General features: G+C 41.5%; 1 protein-coding gene across 1 annotated transcript; it reads left to right on the forward strand.

Moving 5' to 3' along the window:
• Positions 1 to 535: 535 nt before the first annotated feature.
• On the forward strand, positions 536 to 17,071 carry LOC147086882 (immunoglobulin alpha Fc receptor-like). Its single transcript, XM_085978349.1, has 6 exons — positions 536 to 563; positions 2,742 to 3,035; positions 12,077 to 12,373; positions 13,362 to 13,451; positions 14,283 to 14,310; positions 16,942 to 17,071. Exons 1-6 carry the CDS (start codon positions 536 to 538, stop codon positions 17,069 to 17,071), a joined length of 867 nt encoding a protein of 288 aa, XP_085834475.1.
• Positions 17,072 to 18,989: the final 1,918 nt, after the last annotated feature.

Raw genomic sequence — 18,989 nt, forward strand, 5'->3', positions numbered from 1 at the left:
GCCAGAGAACTGAAGAACAGAAATGTTATTCCGATTTTGATAAAGAATATAGAGTAAGTCCAGGAAACTATAGACCGTCGTAGGTAGGAAAAAAATATAACCTTTACTAAAAGCTGATATAGAAAAATTATCTAGAAACCGCTAATGTAATAAAATATATTTAACAGGGAATTCAAAATGGAAGGTCATGCTTGACCAAACGTATTTAATTCTATGAAGAAGTAACAGAAAGAGTAGACAAAGTGCATTTAATAACTGTGATATACATAGACGTTAAAAAGGATTTGATAAAGTAGAATCATGACTGAGGTCAAAGGATGAGATGTCAGTGGACAATTAGCTGAATAGATAGCCAACTGGCTACAAAACGGAAAGCAGTGTGTGGATGTTAAAGGTAATTAATCAGATTGCTGAATGGTGTGAAGTGGTGTTCCACAGAGATCGCTGCTGGAACCAATAACCTTCCCCGTTTACAGAAAGCATGTAAACACGAGAATCGGAACAACAAAGTTTGCAGATATCATTCAATGGGGGTATGGTAAATACTGACGAACAGATGGAAGGTAAAGTGTGGGATTAATGTTGAAAGGGGAATTGTGGTTGTAGTCACTGGTACAGCAGATGAATGATTGCCTGCCGGATATCCCGACCAGAAAGGGGCTATCTGTGTTGCATCCTTCCTTCTCCTCCATCCTCTTCCACGTCCTCCTCTTCTACTTCCTCCTTTCCTGCTTCCTCCTCTTCTGCTTCCTCCTCTTCCATTCAACCAGGTCCCCTAACCCTGCCCCCGTACTAGCTTAGTAGCACACGAAAAAAACCTTTTTTCTTGAGAATTTCACAGCAAGTCACCTGACATTGCTTTGACACTCTCCATCAAATAGTTGCATATACACCGATTTCAGTCGTTGTTTGGTATTCAGTGCTGGGAGCTCGCCTGGAAAGAATTATTCTGATCCCCTGTGTCTGTACTACGTTTGAGTATATAGACGTATAGATTTGAGTTAACTTTCAGTCAATATTTAATATACCAACAAGTTAATTTATCACTGCCTTCTGAACTTGCATTAGTTAGAGTGATCTAATCAATTAATATAACAGGAGAGCTAAATGCCAATTTTCCCACACAACTTTCCACAAACAGCAATGAGATGAATGTTTGATAAAGTGTGTTTCTGCTGGTGCTGTTTGAGGGTGAATATAAGCTTTACTAATCAAGATCTTGTCATTTTGCTTCCTATCCCGGCTGAAAAGATTGAATGCAGGCCACTTACAGGAGAGTTCCCATTTCTGGTCACAATATAATCTACAATATAAATAAAATTGCCATTCCAAATACACGGTGGAGATATTTTATATAGAAACATAGAAACATAGAAGATAGGAGCAGGCGTAGGCCATTCGACACCTCGAGCCTGCTCCGCCATTCAATGAGATCATGGCTGATCACCCAAACTCAGTATCCTGTCCCTGCCTTCTCTCCATATCCTTTCATCCCTTTAGCCTGAATAAATATATCCATGTCATTCTTGAATATATTTAATGAATTGACCTCAACTGCCTTCTGTGGTAGAGAATTCCACAGATTCACCACTCTCTGGGTGAAGAAATTCCTCCTCTTCTCTGTCCTAAATGGCTTACCCCTTATCCTGAGACTGTGACCATATGTTCTGGACTCCCCCCGCCATCGGGAAGATCCTTCCTGCATCTAGTTTGTCTAGTCCTGTTAGAATTTTATAAATTTCAATGAGATGACCAATTGACACAATCTCTCCTCATACATCATACCTGCTATCCCAGGTACCAGTCTGCTGAATCTTCACTGCACTCGCTCCATGGCAAAAACATCCTTCTTCAGAAAAGGTGACCAAAACTGCTCACAATACTCAAGGTGTGGTCTCACCAAGGCCCTGTAAAACTGCAGCAAGAAATCGTTTGTCCTGTACTCGAAACCTCTCGCTACGAAGGCCAATATACCACTTGCCTTCTTAACAGCCTGCTGCACCTGCATGCTTACCTTCAGCGACTGGTGCACAAGAACACCCAGGTCTCGTTGCACTAACCCTTCCATCAATCTATTGCCGTTCAGATAATAACCTGGCTTCCTGTTTTTGCCACCAAAGTGGATAACCTCGCATTTATCCACATTATACTGCATCTGCCACGCATCTGCCCAATCACCCAACCTGTCCAAATCATACTGGATTTTCCCAGCATCCTCCTCCCAGCGTACACCTCCACCCAGCTTTATGTTGTCTGCGAAATTTGAGATTTTACTTCTAGTTCCCTCGACTAGATATTGGGTGGAACACTGAACAACATGAACCATCAGAATGACAGCAGTAAATTAATGGAACAATTGAAAGTTTTTGTGCATTACCGGCAACTGGTGAAGGTGTCTCTGAAATTAGCCTCTAGATACGAGCCCGGCATCCGTTTTCTCCTTCCTTTACAATGCGATGCTCCTTGGTTTAGCAGGGGCTTTCACTCTTCATAAGCGACTTTGCTCCTCCGCTAATGTTAGAAAAATAAGATTTTAAGATTAAACATTTCCCTTGCTCCACTCCCTTCCCAAAGTGTAATTTCAGTGCTTTTGAACGTCCGATGGCTTTCCCCGATAAGGTCACGAGTTGCCCTATTATTGAATCTTCCCTTCAACACAGTCCAATAGGTATTGAATTCCCAAGCTTCCACTGAACAAGAAATTTCACTGATCCATTGTTGTGTCTATTTAATTTACACAGATCGGCAAACAGCCCTAGTGATATATCTTGATCAACCGACCGGTGTGTATTTAGAAGGAGAGTCGGTCACCATTACTTGCAGTGTGACCGGAGAATATCGCGGTAAACAATTCTTCTTTCATAGAGATGGTGAGCTGGTGTCCTCTCATCAAATCTTTACCAGGGACAACAGTGGAATATGCATGGTTGCCAGTGCAAACCAAGCAGGGCGGTACCAATGCTTTTACTTAACCTCGGACAATATAACTTGGTTATATTCCAACTTCAGCGAGGCAGTTTCTGTAATTATAACAGGTGAGTGGCAGGCTCAAGAAATTGTTAATTGGTCTGTTCGACCTCTTGGTATTTTCAAAAAAAAACGTTCTTTCTTCACTGTAACAAAATTAAACGTTTGGTATAAGGAGAAAGGAGAATAAGCAAATGGATTCTAGTTGCATTGCTCAAGTCTGGACAGGATCCCTGTAACAATGGTACTGAATTCAGCCGCTCTGAATTTACTGCCAGCAAATGCTTTAATAGACATAAGGAAGTGGAATTCCTTTTGGAAGATGGACCAATATGGATACAGAGTCAGTGGAGATGAAAAGCGAGTGGAGTGTAACATGGGCCGCCGACCCAACCCAACCCATCCCGTTCCTGTGGGGAAGGTTTGGTTAAAGTTCTGCCTTTAGCTCAGTTCTGTTGGAATGCTGCACTCCGGAGATGAATGTTCATCCCAGCCAATTACAGGGAAGACACGATAAGGCGCGATGTGAAGGCAAGAATTTCTCTACAGAGAAACTGCAAGCTGTGTGATATTATTAAGCACCTATGCACCTGATTCACAATTTTCTCCTTTGTATGTCTGAACTTGTAGCTTTAAAGGATTAATGTCACAATCGCAGCACATCACCAGTCTTTGAACTCCAGAGTAGCATCACTCCTTCATTTGAAATGTGAATCTCCACACTGTGGCAGATTCAGCCTTTAATCTAAATCGATTTTCAGCTGCGGCTAAATTGTAATAATTAGCTAGGGTGCATTAGGAAGCAGAGACGCTAGCCATTACCTGCACCATGACGGAAAAATACCTCAATAAAGCCTTCATATGTTGCTGCGAAAGCCCAATACTGTAGTTTTATCAAATCTTCACAAAGGGCAAGTTTGGAAATTTCACAGTTACCAATACAGGCCAAGAAGAGCAGTACGAATGCAAATATGGCATCTCTCTCTAAAGGATATAGTTAAAATACCAGCTCAGCGAGTCAGTGATAGTAACTATAGAAGGTGAGAGATGGGGGACTATAGCAAGTGAGGGAAGCTTTGTAAATGTGGTAAAAGATTAGCGAAGTTCTTGTTCAGCACCGGTGACCAGATCTGAACGTCGTCCTCCAGATTAAGTCTGGCCATAATTTGTACAACTCTATCATAACTTCAATCACTTTTGTATGCCAGCCGCCTTGATAATTGAGGGTATGACCAGTCCATTCATTCTGATGCTTTTATTTGAGGGCTGAATGTTGGACGCCGGACTTTACACGCACACCTGAGCGGTTATGGGGTCTTGGTTTAATATTTAGCTGCACAGGACAGTCCTTACTTTCAGAACAATGAGCAGGAACATACCTTAAAGTCTCGAGTCCTTCTGTTAAGCTTAAACCCACAACCTTGGAACTCAATGGCGAGCCTGCTGCCAGTGAACCGAGATAATATGTAACTCATCAATGCTGAAAATATTAATTTGGAAATGAGGAACAGGATTGGATCATTTAACTCACGGAACCTTCTGGCATTAAATTAGAACATGGCTGATCTGTACCTTAATTGCTTTTGTCCGCCTTAGTGCCAAATCTCTTAATAACCTTACCTAGCATAAAATTATCCATCCCAGTTTTTAATTTTTCTATTGACCCAGCCTCAACAGATTCTTGGGGGCGTGAGATCCAGGTTTCCGTCCTCCTTGTGTGTAGAACTGCTTCCTGGTATCACCCATGACCTACTTAGCTATAATTGTAAGGTTATACACCAATATTCTGGACGCTGCCACCAGAGGAAATCTATCCGATTAACTGCTTTAATCTTCATAACACCACAATTATATCACTTCTTATTCATTTCTACTACAGGGAATACAAACAAATCTATGGAACATGTCCTCATAATTCCGTATCCTATTAGCCCCTGTATCTTTATCGTGAATCTGCTATGCAACACCTCCAAGCCCAATTTGTTCTTCTTCTGCTCCAGTGCCCAGATCTGAAAGCAGTCCTCCAAGTGTATGTCTGGCAAGACATTTATACAATTCTCTCAAAACTTTAATCACTTTTGTATACCAGCCACATTGCGATAAAGAACAACATTACATAAATGATTTGGATGAGAATGTAAAAGGGATGATCAGTAAGTTTGCAGATGACACGAAAATTGGTGGGGTGGTAAATTGCAAGGAGGAAAGCCTCAGGCTACAGGACGATATAAACGGGTTGGTCAGTTGGGCGCAAAAGTGGCAAATGGAATTTAACCCTGAAAAGTGCGAGGTGATGCATTTTGGACGGACAAATAAGGCAAGGGAATACACAATGAGTGGTAGGACCCTAGGAAGTACAGAGGGTCAGAGGGACCTTGCTATACATGTACATAGATCTCTGAAGGCAGCGGAACAGATAGATAAGGTGGTTAAAAAGGCATATGGGATACTTGCCTTCATTAGCCGAGGCATAGAATATAAGAGCAGGGAGGTTATGATGGAGCTGTACAAAAGGCTGGTGAGGCCACAGCTGGAGTACTGTGTGCAGTTCTGGTCGCCTCACTATAGGAAGGATGTGGTTGCTTTGGAGAGGGTGCAGAGAAGATTCACCAGGATGTTACCTGGGATGGAGCGCCTCAGCTATGAAGAAAGACTAAACAGGCTGGGGTTTTTTTCCTTGGAGCAAAGAAGGCTGAGGGGGGACCTGATTGAGGTGTACAAAATGATGAGGGGCATAGATAGGGTAGACAAAGAGGAACTTTTCCCCTTAGTAGGGGGGTCAATAACAAGGGGGCATAGATTCAGGGTAAGGGGCAGGAGATTTAGAGGGGATTTGAGGAGGAACTTTTTCACCCAGAGGGTGGTTGGAATGTGGAACTCAATGCCTAAAAGGGTGGTAGAGGCAGGAAACCTCACAACATTCAAGAAGCATTTGGATGAGCACTTGAAATGCCATTGCATACAGGGCTATGGACCATATGCTGGAAAATGGGATTAGACTGGACAGGGATGGATGGGTGGCGCAGACACGATGGGCCGAAGGGCCTCTTTCTGTGTTGTAAAACTCTATAACTCTATGACTCTATGAACATTGCAATAGCCTTCTAACATTATTTTTCGCATTTCCACTATATTATATTAATTTCTGTTCATCGACACCTAAATATATCTGCATCTCCACACTTCCAGACATCCTACGATTTAAAACATACTCTGGTCTATCTTCCTTAAATCTATAGTTGCTAATTTTCGCACTTGCTTACATTGAACTCTGCCTGAGACATTTTGCTCACTCATTTAATCTATCAATATCCCTTTTCAGCCTTATGCTATCTTCGAGTCTATTTACTTTGACACCTAACTTAGTGACGTTACCAAAGTTGTATCTACGACTTTCTATTCCTTTAGCTAATTTATGGATAATTATACTGAAAAGCAGAGACTGCACTTGAGAACCCTAGGGAAGACCAGTATTCACATCCTGCCGAATTGAGTCCATCCCCATTCATCTTACTCTCTGTCTTTCAACTCATAACTAACTCCTTACCTAACTCAATACGTTGCCTCCAATCCCATCCGTTGTGAGTAAAGCTAACAGTCTCTTGATGGATCATTATAGACTTGACTCCTGGAAGTCCATATATATAAATTCATAGACACTCCCTTATCTGCCTTTTCAGTGATCTCCTCAAAAATTGAACTTGGGTAGTTAGAAAAGACTAATCCATGCCTGTTCTCTCTAATTTGTTCAGATTTTCCCAAATGACATTCATTCTATACCTTATAACTGATGTTACTAACTTGCCCACACAGGCGTTTGAAACAAGTGTATAATTTCCTGTCTCTCTCTTCAACATTTCTTTAATAATGGAGCGACATTGGAAATTTTGCATTCCAAGGCGACAAGTCCTGTTTCCAGAGAGTTTTAGATGATCATGACTAAACCATCTGTAAATTGCTCACTTTCACTGGAGTGGAAAATATTCGGTTTTGGAGAAGTGGTACTCTTCAATCTCATTGTTTTTACTGATATTGATCTGGAATTTGCGGTTGTAATGACAGCAAAATTGTCAGACGTCGCCCTAATTACTGTGTAACACTAATAGCAACTGGTGGCGTCTGCACATGCGCAGTTAAATTCGGAACTGTGCAAGTTGCTATCAGTGATACCCGGTTCATACATATCGTGCGCTGTTTCAGCCTTCACAGAAGCATTCAAAAGAGACTCACTGATTTGACGTGAAATTATTTTTGTATGCACTATTCCCGCGGTAATTGGTATGCCTTGTTCATTGTGGAGTAACTGAGTTTTTAATGGTGTACTAAATCATAATTACTGCAGAAAAACCGCTCTGGTCCTAAAATATTAATTTTGCAACTGTGCAGTCTCATTCCCTCAGAAGAATATTTAAAAATTGCATGATACTTAAAATATTAAATACTATTTTTTTAACGTTTGTTGATAACATTTCAGCTTCTCCCTTAATTCCATGTGCAGATCCCAATCTTTATTTCGCTCTATGTACAATGAATGAAACGTGAATTATATCCAATGCTTTTTACTTCCTGCTGTGCTTTTTGTGAGAATTCTTCAAGCTGATTTGTTGATCAGCCTCCCTGTTGCCTGCGCCACTGCAGATCACTTCAAATCCTCCATAAATGGCGGCACATTCACAGTGACGTCGGAATAATTGAAATCTACGCTCTGGAGCCCACTACCCGATTGTGGGCAGCTTTATTAGAGTTCAGTGTTGAGCTAACCTTTGGAGCTAACAGCAAAATCCAGGTCAATCATTAAGGTTCCACCACTGGATTTTATTTAAGTTTCCCTTATTTCTCTGGTATTTTATGCACTTCCTCTACTGTGATGACCGATAACACGTAATTATTTAGCCAATCTGCCATTTCCTTATTTTCAAGTACAATATTAAAGTTTTATTCATTCATGGGATGTGGGCGTCTCTGTCAATGCCAGCATTTATTGGCCGTCGATAATTAATGTAGAGAAAGTGTAGTTGAGCCGCTTAGTTGAACCTCTGCAGTCGCTGTGGTCAAGGTACTCCAACAGTCCTGTTATGGAGATAGTTCCAGGGTTTGACCCAGTGACGTTGAAGGAAGGACGATATATTTAAAAATCAGGATGGTGTATGACTTGGAGGGGATCTTGATTGTGATTGTTGTTCCCATGCGCCTGCTGCCCTTGTCCCTCTAGGTGATAGAGGTCGCGGTTTAGGACATGCTGGTGGTGGAAAGATGGCATGGTTTAGGTGGTGGTTGTGGTGCCAATCAAGGGGCATGCTTTGTCCTGGATGGTGTCGAGATTCTTGAGTTGGAGCTGCACTCATCCAGCCAAGAGGAGAGTATTCCATCACACTGCTGGCGTGCTCCGTGTAGATGATGGAAAGGATTTGGGGAGTCAGAAGGTGAGTCACTCACCGCACAATACCCAGCCTCTGACCTTTTTAGCTACAGTTTTTATGTGGCGGTTCACAAGGTTTCTGTCTTTCAGGGCCCACATTGCCGTTATGCAGCCGCTTAATATAAGAGATTAAGAAATAGGAGCAGGTGTGACCATTCGGCCCTTCGAGCCTGCTCTGCAGTTCAATAAGATTATGGCTGATCTTCTACATCATAACCCATCTTCCAGCACTATTCCCATATCCCTTGGTTCAATTAATATCAAATTTCGATCTCTGTCTTGAATATACTCAACGGCTGAGCATCTACAGCCCTCTGGGGTAAAGAATTCCAGAGATTCACACCCATTTGAGTTAAGAAATTTCTACTCCTCAGAGTCTCAATTGGCAGACCCTTTATTCTGAGACTGTACCCCATATTTATACAATCTCCAGCCAGGTGTATTCCTCTCAGCATCAACACTGCCAAGCTCCTTAAGCATTTTATACGTTTCAGTGTGATCAGCTCTCATTCTTCTAAACTCTAAGGTATAGAGGTCTAGTCTATTCAATCTGTCCTCATATTTCTCTTAATATGATTGCAAAAGTGATTGGCGTCAAGACTATTTCTCATATTATTTTTCTGCAGTTCTTACCAATTTATTTTTATGCCTTTCCTTTTCTATATATCTATCCCAGTCGCCACTATTGCTTGTATTTGTGTAAGCCCTTCCTTTTAGTGTTATGCTATCTCTCACCTCTATTGTTGAACAAGCTTTAGTAATTAGACAAGTGGAGCTCTTCCGCTTTATCCTAATATTGAACTCAATCATGTTATGCTTACTGTTAGCTGGATCTCCCCTGATCATTAGTTTGATGACAAATGTTTGCTCATTAATCATCGCTTGTCCTCTTGTTGGTTGAAGAAGATATTGTTCCCCAGATCTGTCTCTAATACATGAAACACATTCACTGTCTTTGGGCCTCGGGTTGCTGTGCTGCTCCCAGTCTAGGAGAACTTTAATCCATCCATCTTAACCACTCGGATTTAGCGACAAGTTTCTATGGTCAATGTATTTATTCAACCCGTTACTTTATCACAACCATCAGGAGGTCTGTAGACAAAACCCAAAAAGTCATGCACAACTTTCTACAACTCCCTTCTACCCAGACCATTTCTACTGCCTGTTAAACCTTAGTGATATTCGCCTTCCATTGCTGTAACTGTGTCCTTTGTCAGCCTGTCTTCTTATCCTCACAGGTAGCCAGTACATCGTCCCTGTTTGACAGGACCTGCTTAAATCCCGGCCTCAAATAGGGGCCACATGACTGCATGACTGTCAGTCAAACGTTGCTCTCCCTGTACCTGCATTTCTATAGTTGGAGCGATTGTGTTCTGCAGTGAACCATCCAGATAGTCCTCACCCTTCCTTCTGTGTCGGAGTGTCTCTAACTCATGTTCCAACTCAACGGCTCTGATCTGGAGTGATTCAATTCAGAGGCATTTCTTACAGATGTGTTTCTACCGGATGCTGTCGCTGATCAGAGATTCCCACATTCTGCAACCCCAAGGCGCAATGTTGGTTGTGCTCCCGGTTTGTATTACATATGTATTAACTGGATTAATGTTGATATAGCAGTTGTTTATTGACCTCTATTGCTAAACGGATCCCCTAAACTTTTATCTTAGTTTCTGCTGTCGCTCAGCTCATTACATTTGTCCCAATCGGTCTATTTACTTATTAAAAGTTGATAATTTGTTTCTTACTGTGGCCTTATATCCACTTCTTTAACTTAGTTATCAATTAAATCAGCAATAAAGAAATATATCGTAACATTAGAATATCAATAATGGTTTGTTTTTCTTCTCTGTTGCTGCTCCACGGTCTGTTTTTAAAACATTTCTCTTTTTCTGTTTTCCTTCGGTTTAAATTATTTAGCATCTCCTTTCTGCTCTACACCTATTTGCTGCTCCCAACATATTCCAGTTTTAATGTCTTCACTCTGCTTGCAGTTCACTTAGCTTAACCGATCTGTTCCCCGAATAACCTACGTGCTCCTCTCCGCCCCTGTCTCAGCTCATCTGCTGATGAAACCCTCGTCCATGCATTTGTTACCTTTAACTGCAATTTGCTTCTGGCCAGCCTTCCACCTTGCACCCTCTGTAAACTTGAGCTAATCCAAAACTCCTGCCTAAATCGCACCAAGTTCCGTGTATCAATCACACCTTTGCTCGCAGCCCTACCAACGCTGCCAATCCGGCAAAACCACAATCTTGAAATTCTAATCCTTGTTTAAAAAATCCTTGGTGGCCTCGCCGCTCCTTGTCGGTGAAACCTCCTCAAGTCCTGCAAAGCTCCGATATGGCTGAACTCCTCCAATTCTGCTCTCTTCCCAATTTTCATCACTCAATCATTGTCGGGCTTGCCTTCAGCTGCCTTGCACCTTAACTGTGGAAATCTTTCCAAATGCATCTCAGCCTCACTCGCTCTTCTTCAAAATGCTCATTAAAACCGACCTCTTTGACCAAGCCTTTGATTATCTGTCCTAATAGCTTCGTCTTTAGCTCAGTGTCAAATGCAGTTTGATAACTTTCCTATGAAGTAATTTGAATATTTGATTAAGTGAAAGGCGCTATACTAGCGCAAATTGTCGTGGCTGTGTTTGTTATTTGAGCTATGTGCTCTTCCAAATATCCCCTATAGCAAATGCAGTTCAGGCACGGTCTTCTTTCAACTGGTCAGTCAACAGCTCGCCATCCAACATGTCAGTGACAAATTATTGGACACTTACTGGATTGGTAACAGCGGGACTTAATTTGGCCCATGTTGTCGGTCATTTCGATCAGAAACCGAATGCCTCTCAACTGCCAGTTTAGATAAAGCTTTTCTGGATGATGAGTGCAATCACTATCCAGCTACGCTATTCCTTTAACTAAAGTAGCTTTGAGGTGTCACGGCAAGATCGTAAATCTCACCTTCTGATAATAGTTTTACGTAGAACAAACAGTTTTCTTTACAAATAGGATGTTAAATAAAATTGATTTTTTTTAAGTTCTGGCTAGGATAATTCTACGCTGATTAGAACAATTCCTTATCACAAAATGTAAAAGTGGGAAGGGAATAATTTCACACAAAAGGTATTGGGAATCGAGGGCTCTCTCCATAAAAAGCCATTGTGGTTGGATCAATTGAAAATTTCAGAACTGTGCTTGATGGATTTTTGTCACACAAGTGTATGAAGGGAAATGGAACAAAGGTTGCTAAATTGAGTTAAAATACAGCGATAATCAGTTGAATAGCGGAACAGGCTCGATTGGCTGCATGGCCTACTTCTGTTCCTATGTTTCTACTTCGATCAACAGTAGGAGATTTTATGACATCGTTTTCTTTCCATAATCTACAGATACACTATACTTAAGTGAATAATTGTTTCATTTTTAAAATCGTCCAATCTCCTTATTCACAACTCCCCGTTGATCACCTACTGAACAGTGCCTGAGTTGATAGCCTGGTGCTGAATAGGTTGCAAATCCAGGTGCTCAAAATTTGTTTTAGCTCATGTGTTAATTGCTGAGCTGCAGGACTGGCACCAATGAGGTGAATTCGCTGGTATTGCTCGAGATTGTTAAAAAAGGTTTATTACACTTAGGTTGACAAAAATCTGCTTTGAATATAAATCAATCGTCACGGCTTGTTCCATTCGAATTACAGATCTTCCCAAACCAAATCTATCAGTGAGTTCCAGTGTTACTGTGAAGGGTGAAGAAGTTACCTTTACCTGTACAAGCACTCGGGACCTTCCTGCCATCACATTTTATTTATACAGACACGGAGAAGCGAATCAATCAGATGTCCGGCCTGCGGCTGCAGTGAAGGATTCTGTCACCTTCACCATCAGGAATGTCGATCACGCTGAAGGAGGAAATTACACCTGTCTATATGAGGCGGATGTACGGGGAAGGCTGCTAACATCGTCTTTGAGTGACTCGGTACATATAACTGTAACAGGTGAGCGAGATTCAGTGTTAATCTGCCCCAAGTGAACAGTTGTAATTTTATGACTGCAACAAGTGTTGAATTTAACGACAAGAATCGGCGTGTGCGTTACAGCCAAAGGCCTCTTCACGCTGACTTCACTAAATGTTTACTGTTTATCCTGTTATTGAGGAAAGAATAAAAGAACCAAAGTTTCAATGGCATGTTCCTTCAATTCGAATAGAGAGTTTTAATCAGGCGTTTTTCCCTGTAGTTCTTCACCGATCCCTAATGGTAAAGACTTGCACACTAAGAAGCTGACAAAAACTAGCATCCACACTAGGATTTTTAACAAACGGAAATTGAACGTAGTAAGCGAAACACAAACACTAACTGCACATCTGGAATCAGACAACACGTGAGTCAGCGCCTGTTGAAAGAGCAGTGATACTGGACAAGGTCCGCCCCTGAAAAGTTGCATCATGTCTCCGCTCAGCACAGCCGCAGTCTTCAGCCAGTGATCATTCTGGTGTGAAAATGATTAATTTCTACGCTGTTGCTCTTATACTTTTGCCGCTTGCTGAGAAGATTGAACTTTAACTTGGTCCCAGGTATAGAGTTAATTTCGAATGAAGCAATCTATGACTAAATCAGGTAGTTAATTAATTAACCAACAAAAATTGAGCTATGTGCTGTGTCACCTTTACCAGGTGGTTTACGATGTCATCCGCGTGCCAACACGTGCCGACCTGATTACTGGTTCACTTATTTAGCAGCTTTAATATGGGTCAGTTTTCAGGGTAGATGAGTGAAGGAAAGACCGATTTGGAGTATCAGTGACTGACAAATCGCTGAAGAAATGCACCAGTGTTGGAAGCGCTGCATCACCGCCAATATATTTTTTCTCTTCTGGAGCTCACTCCGAATTCTATATCATAGCAGTGCCGATTTTATTTCTTCTGTTGGGCAACACCTTTAGTGTACAAACTGTTGTTTGTCTTGGTCCCTTTATCTCATTTAGATAAACTCTTTGCGCTGGAGGCTGGTGTTGGTTCTGCTGTGGGTCTGATTCTCATCCTTGCCGTGTTGGGTGTGTGCCTCTGGAAGAAAGGTGGGTGAACCATTATGTAATATCCGTCCATTACAGAAACACACACTAAGCTTACTGCCGTCTCCCTATTTATCCAGTACTACAGATCTCCTCCAAACATCTTCCACTGGACCCTTAACCTCGGACTGTAAATATAAAGAGATCGTCGCCTGACAGGGGAATGAGTGAAGGGCTAATCTGAACGAGACCTGGGTAGAAATGCGTCCTAACAGAACGGGAGAACGTTTGCACTCCTACCTGTTGCATGATCGTCTAACATTTTGTTCAATTACTTCTTCTCCCTTGACTGCACAGTAATTTCTGGCGAACCCTGGGTTCTGTCCTTTAACATATTCATCTTCATCTTCTACATCCTACACATTAACAAAACCGTTGAAAAGTACTGGGTCAATGTTGCTCTGCACCCTTACCGCAATCAGCTCCATCATTCAGACTGCTTCATGCACACCATAGCTCTGACCACTCACTCCAAATGATTACCGGACATTGAGACGTTTTGAGCCTACACTTTAATCATGATAAAAGGCGTAACCCTGAAGCCAAATTCTTCGGTTCCTCAAAGCATTATTGTTCCGTTGAACTCTCAGTGGAGCGCGAAATGGGCGTTGTGTACAACGGAAGTTCTGGCCAGTTCCCACCGGTGGTATAGTTTAAAATTAGAGACTTCGTGTTTCTTCACAAAGCCGTTGAATTTTGTGCCGGGATAGTTATGGTGCTGGGGCGGAAATTTCTGTGGCCCAAAGACATTTGTTGCTCTTTGACTTTTCTCACGTTCTTATTTTGTAATCCAGTATGTGGCTCAGATTTCTAACACTTATATTTTCTTCTCAGGGAAGTGGAGAAGCAGCAAAGAAATGAGGTGAGAAGATTAAGTATTCAATTATCAATTTCAACCACACCCGACGAAGATAATACTCAGAAGCTAACTTTCAGAAAGCTTGTACTCTCTGCATGCATAAGGCTTCTTTATTGTAGATTGGAGCTCCCCCACTCACACTCACGTACACAATAACACACAAATACAGAAATACAGACACATAAAGGTACATACTCAGTGAATCGAACACACAATCACTCATACATTCACATTCAAGCACACACACACAAACACACACACGTTGGGATAATGGAAGCTTTGTGATAGTGGTCGCATTGGTTGTCATGTTTCAAAATTCTATAGATTCTGGAACGGTCCCTGCAGATTGGAAGATAGTCAATGTAACACCGCTATTTAAGAAAGGAGGGAGAGAGAAAACGCAGAACTACAGATCTGCTAGTCTCACATTAGTAGTTGGGAAAATGGTGGAATCTATTATAAAGGATGCAACAACTGGGCACTTTACAATTAATTGTAAGCCTGGGCAGAGTCACCATGGATTTATGAAAGGGAAATCCTGTTTAACAAGTCTAGTGTGTTTCTTTGAGGATATAACTATTGGAGTAGACAAAGGGGAACTGGTAGATGTGGTGTATTTGGTTTTTCAGAAGGCCTTCGATAAGGCCCCACATAAGAGTTTGATGAACTTAATTAGGGCACATGGAATTGCGGATAATACTGAGAATTGGTCAGCAGGCAGAAAACAAAGAGTAGGGATAAACGTGTCTTTCAAGATAGCAGGCTGTATCTAGTGGGGTACCGCAAGGATCGGTGCTTAGGCCCCAGCTATTCACAAGCTTATCAATGATTTCTTTGAGATAATAAATATAACATTTCCACATTGGCTGATGATACAAAGCTATGTGGCATTGTCAGTTGTGATGATGTTGTGAAGAGGTTTCAAGGGGATCTCGACAGCCTCAGTGAGTGGGCGAGAACATGGCAGATGTATTGTAAGTGAATAAATGTGAAATCATCCAAGTTGGTAGAATAAAACAGAAAGGCAGAGTACTTCCTAAATGGAGAAAGATTGGGAATGCAGATGCTCAATGGGACCTGGTTGTCCCTGTACATGAGTCACTGCAAGTGAATGTGCAGGTGGAGCAAGCCATTATGAAGGCAAATGGAATGCTGGTCTTCATTAAAAGAGGATTTGCATGCAGGAGTAAAGAAGTCGTACGCAAATTATATAGGGCCTTGGTGAGTCCACACCTGGAGTACTGTGTACCATTTGATCTCCTTACCTAAGGAAGGATACACTTGCCATATAAAGGGTACAACGAAGTCTCACGAGAATGATTCCTGGGCTGGTGGGTCTGTCATATGAGGAGAGATTGAGCAAACTGGCCTTGTATTCTCTTGAATTCAGAAGAATCGGGGTGATCTCTTTGAAGCATACAAAATTCTTACAGGGCCTGATAGGGTGGATGCTGGGACAATGTTTCCCTTGGCTGCAGAGTCTAGAACCAGGGGCCACAGCCTCAGGATAAAGAGTAGGCCATTCAGGACTAAGCCGAGAAGAAACGTCTTCACTTAGAGGGTGTTGGATCTTTAGAATTCACTACCCCAGAGGGCTGTATGGGCTCAGTCATTGGGTATATTCAAAACAGAAGTCAATAGATTTCTGACTAGTAAGGGCATCTAGGGATATGGCGATAGGACCGGTGAATGGAGCTGAGGCAGATGATCATCCATGATCACATTGAATGGCGGCGCAGGCTCGAAGGGCCGAATGGCTTACTCCTGCTCCTATTTCTAATATTCTGATGATCTTATATAACTATACTCATACCCAAACTCAAGCACAAATACACACTCACAGTCAAACACACACAAAATCACACACATTCAAACACTGATCCAAATAACTGCAGGTCACATTTACTTCAATAATTTTGCTTTCATCTGCTGTTCATCAATTTAATTGTGTGTTCATTAACTATCTCATTAAGTTATAGTCTTTTACATTGGTGAATCCCGTAAGTCCGAGCAATCAATAAGAGAAGAAATCCCACTGGTGCTCAGTGAAGCGATATCGCAAATCTGTTTGTGGCGATGTCATTACATTCTTACTCTTCGCCATTTGGAAAGAGTGCTGGACAAAAAGATTGTCCAACCGAAGGAAATATTCAAAAAAATTTAACGATTCACTACACATAGTGAGAGAAGGAGATAGTTCCTCCTTAAGGGGCTGCTCTTTCAAGACTGAGAAAATTGAGGACGAACTACTTCACTCAGAGGGTGGTAGGTCCATGGAATATGCTGCCGCAAAAAGGTGTAGAAACTACATCATTACATAAATTTAAAACAGAAATAGACAGTTTCCTAGAAGTAAAGGGAATTAAGGGTTACGGGGAGCGGGCAGGAATTCGGACATGAGTCTAGGTTCGGATCGGACATGGCCCTGTGGGTAGCGGAGCTGGCCCAGGGGCCGTGTAGCCTGATCCTGCTCCTATTTCGTGTGTCTAATTCTGTTAGATTCAGGAGATGGTTCTGTGATAGTAGATTGGCGGGTAGAATCAGATCAGCCATGATCTTATTGAATGGCGGAGCAGGCTCGAGGGGGCGATTGGCCTACTCCTGCTCCTAATTCTTATGTTCTTATGTTCTTAGGTCACCATACACGTCAAACAAGTCTTTAGTTCCAGGGTTACAAAGACACATTCCAGTGATTGAGATGCCATGGGAACAGTTGGATAAAGACCTGTTCATGGCCATGCGCAGAGGAATATTGCAACAATAACACAGGATACATGTCTGACATCCATTCAATAACTGTCAATATTTTCATGCACTGTGCCGTCTAAAATTAAAATGATTAATTGACGATTTTTGTTGTTTTAAGGAGCGGAGGTCCTCTTGGTGACCAAAGCCATCAGACGGTAAAATGTAAGTTCTGTTTTGTATTCGACAATCCAGAATTCGCGTTTATATTTAGTTGGTTTTGCATTTAACGAATAAAAATAAAGTCAAAGTTATTACTACATTTCTAGTATATGTTTGTAGAATTTGTATTGTACTTAGCAACACAACTGCGAATCACTTATTGTGTGAATCATTCAGAGACGTTTAGTGCACCAAGAAGCAACATAAACTCTGACATTTTATTTTCATCATTCAACTAAAGTGATGTTTCAGACAGGGAGTGAAGAGCGAGTTTAGTCACAGAGGCAGAGTGGATAGAGGGAAAGAGATCATTGGAGCCGGGTGCTTAGACCAAATCATATCCCACATTGATAATCCGATCTTCTGCGCTTATTTGTATATAGCAGGAAGTCTGAGTATACATTGTTTAAAATATTTATAGATTTACAGTAAAATAGTTGGCAATCGCTGAAGCAATCAGAGCCGCTGAAAGCATCACGCGCTTTTGGAAATTCGCTGAGAACAAGGAGTTGCAAATTCCAAGCGGTATAGCACCACCCCTGGTGGGAAGCTGTAATGCAGCATGGGAAATTTCTATCGGCAGATGTTTTGTTGTACAAGTGAGTACAGCAGAGGAACCTATAATGGAAATGTGACGCAAAAGTATGACAAAAAATAACAATCGTAATAGCGTTTTTGTAAACATCAGACATAAGATTTTAATATATTGATAATCAAACCCGCAGCACAGTAGGCATGTGGAGTCAAGACTACATATAGTCTTGAGGTGAAGTATTGTAGGGTAGTGGATTACTGCACCAGGCTGCACAGATATTATTCAATCCCAATGCTAATTTCAATCTGTCCTTTTCGTAAAATACTTCACTTTTTATTAATATTGAGAGTTAACTAGCAGAACAGTTGCCAATTTGTGAAGCTGACTTATCGGGTTGGTTGGTGCATAGATTTTCCTCTACGGTATTGGTTAATGTGCTATAGTGTCGCCAGTGGTGAGACGGCGTGTGAACAGTGTGGGAAATTTGCATAGACAGTTTCCAGCATAAAGATTGAAGTAAGGGTTTATAATGAGAAAATACTGGCAAAAAAGGATGACAGGAACTTGACAACAGCCAGTAAGACTTTGTAGACAGGTAGCAAGTGTTCTGTATGATGTTAAAACATTAAAGCCTTGCAAATATTTCGGAATCAAGACCTTCATTGTTTAGATTGCTAAATCTATTATCATGGATGAAAATGCATTGATAATCAAAAATTGATACAGTTAATTACTCATTGAGATCACAGGACAACTCTAGACTAGGGAAGCTATCGTTGTATCTGTGATAGTCCAATAAACATCAAGTCACGTAGAGCAAATCTACTGCCCATCTCGAGAGAAACCCCAGCCAACCCATCCGCTTCCTGAAGAAGGAGAGGGAAAGGGAAGGGAAGCCCAGCATACGAGGTACATTCACTTCCTATTGGACAGTCAAAGACCCATTGGTGGTTGTCAGGGAACAGCTATTTCCCACTACTGAGAGTGGAGATGATGTCCCGTCCATATTATGATAAACATAACCTTCATAGGCATAAAACTCTTTAAAACAGGGGGGAAATGCGCTCAGTATGCCAACATTAATCCATTAATTCAGGTGTTTTGTTTCATTTAGATGCTGTTCTTAACATGCAACCAAAGCCGAGAAGAAACGAAGTAGGTTGCAAATCCACTAAGAGTTTATTTATTCCTTTGATGTTGTCTTTTATCTCCCTCATTCATGGTAGGAATCAGTGTTTGC

Source organism: Somniosus microcephalus, unplaced genomic scaffold (genome assembly GCF_052327205.1).
Source record: "Somniosus microcephalus isolate GS21.2 unplaced genomic scaffold, FLI_Smic_1.0 unresolved_chr7, whole genome shotgun sequence".
NCBI classification, from domain to species: domain Eukaryota; kingdom Metazoa; phylum Chordata; class Chondrichthyes; order Squaliformes; family Somniosidae; genus Somniosus; species Somniosus microcephalus.

Bases quoted from the DNA above. Each gene is read 5' to 3' on its own strand.
- LOC147086882 (XM_085978349.1), top strand. From the start codon at position 536: ATGGTAAATACTGACGAACAGATGGAAG. The intron at 3,036-12,076 runs GTGAGTGGCAGG...TTCGAATTACAG, and splicing joins AGTTTCTGTAATTATAACAG to ATCTTCCCAAACCAAATCTA. The intron at 13,452-14,282 runs GTGGGTGAACCA...TTTTCTTCTCAG, and splicing joins TGTGTGCCTCTGGAAGAAAG to GGAAGTGGAGAAGCAGCAAA.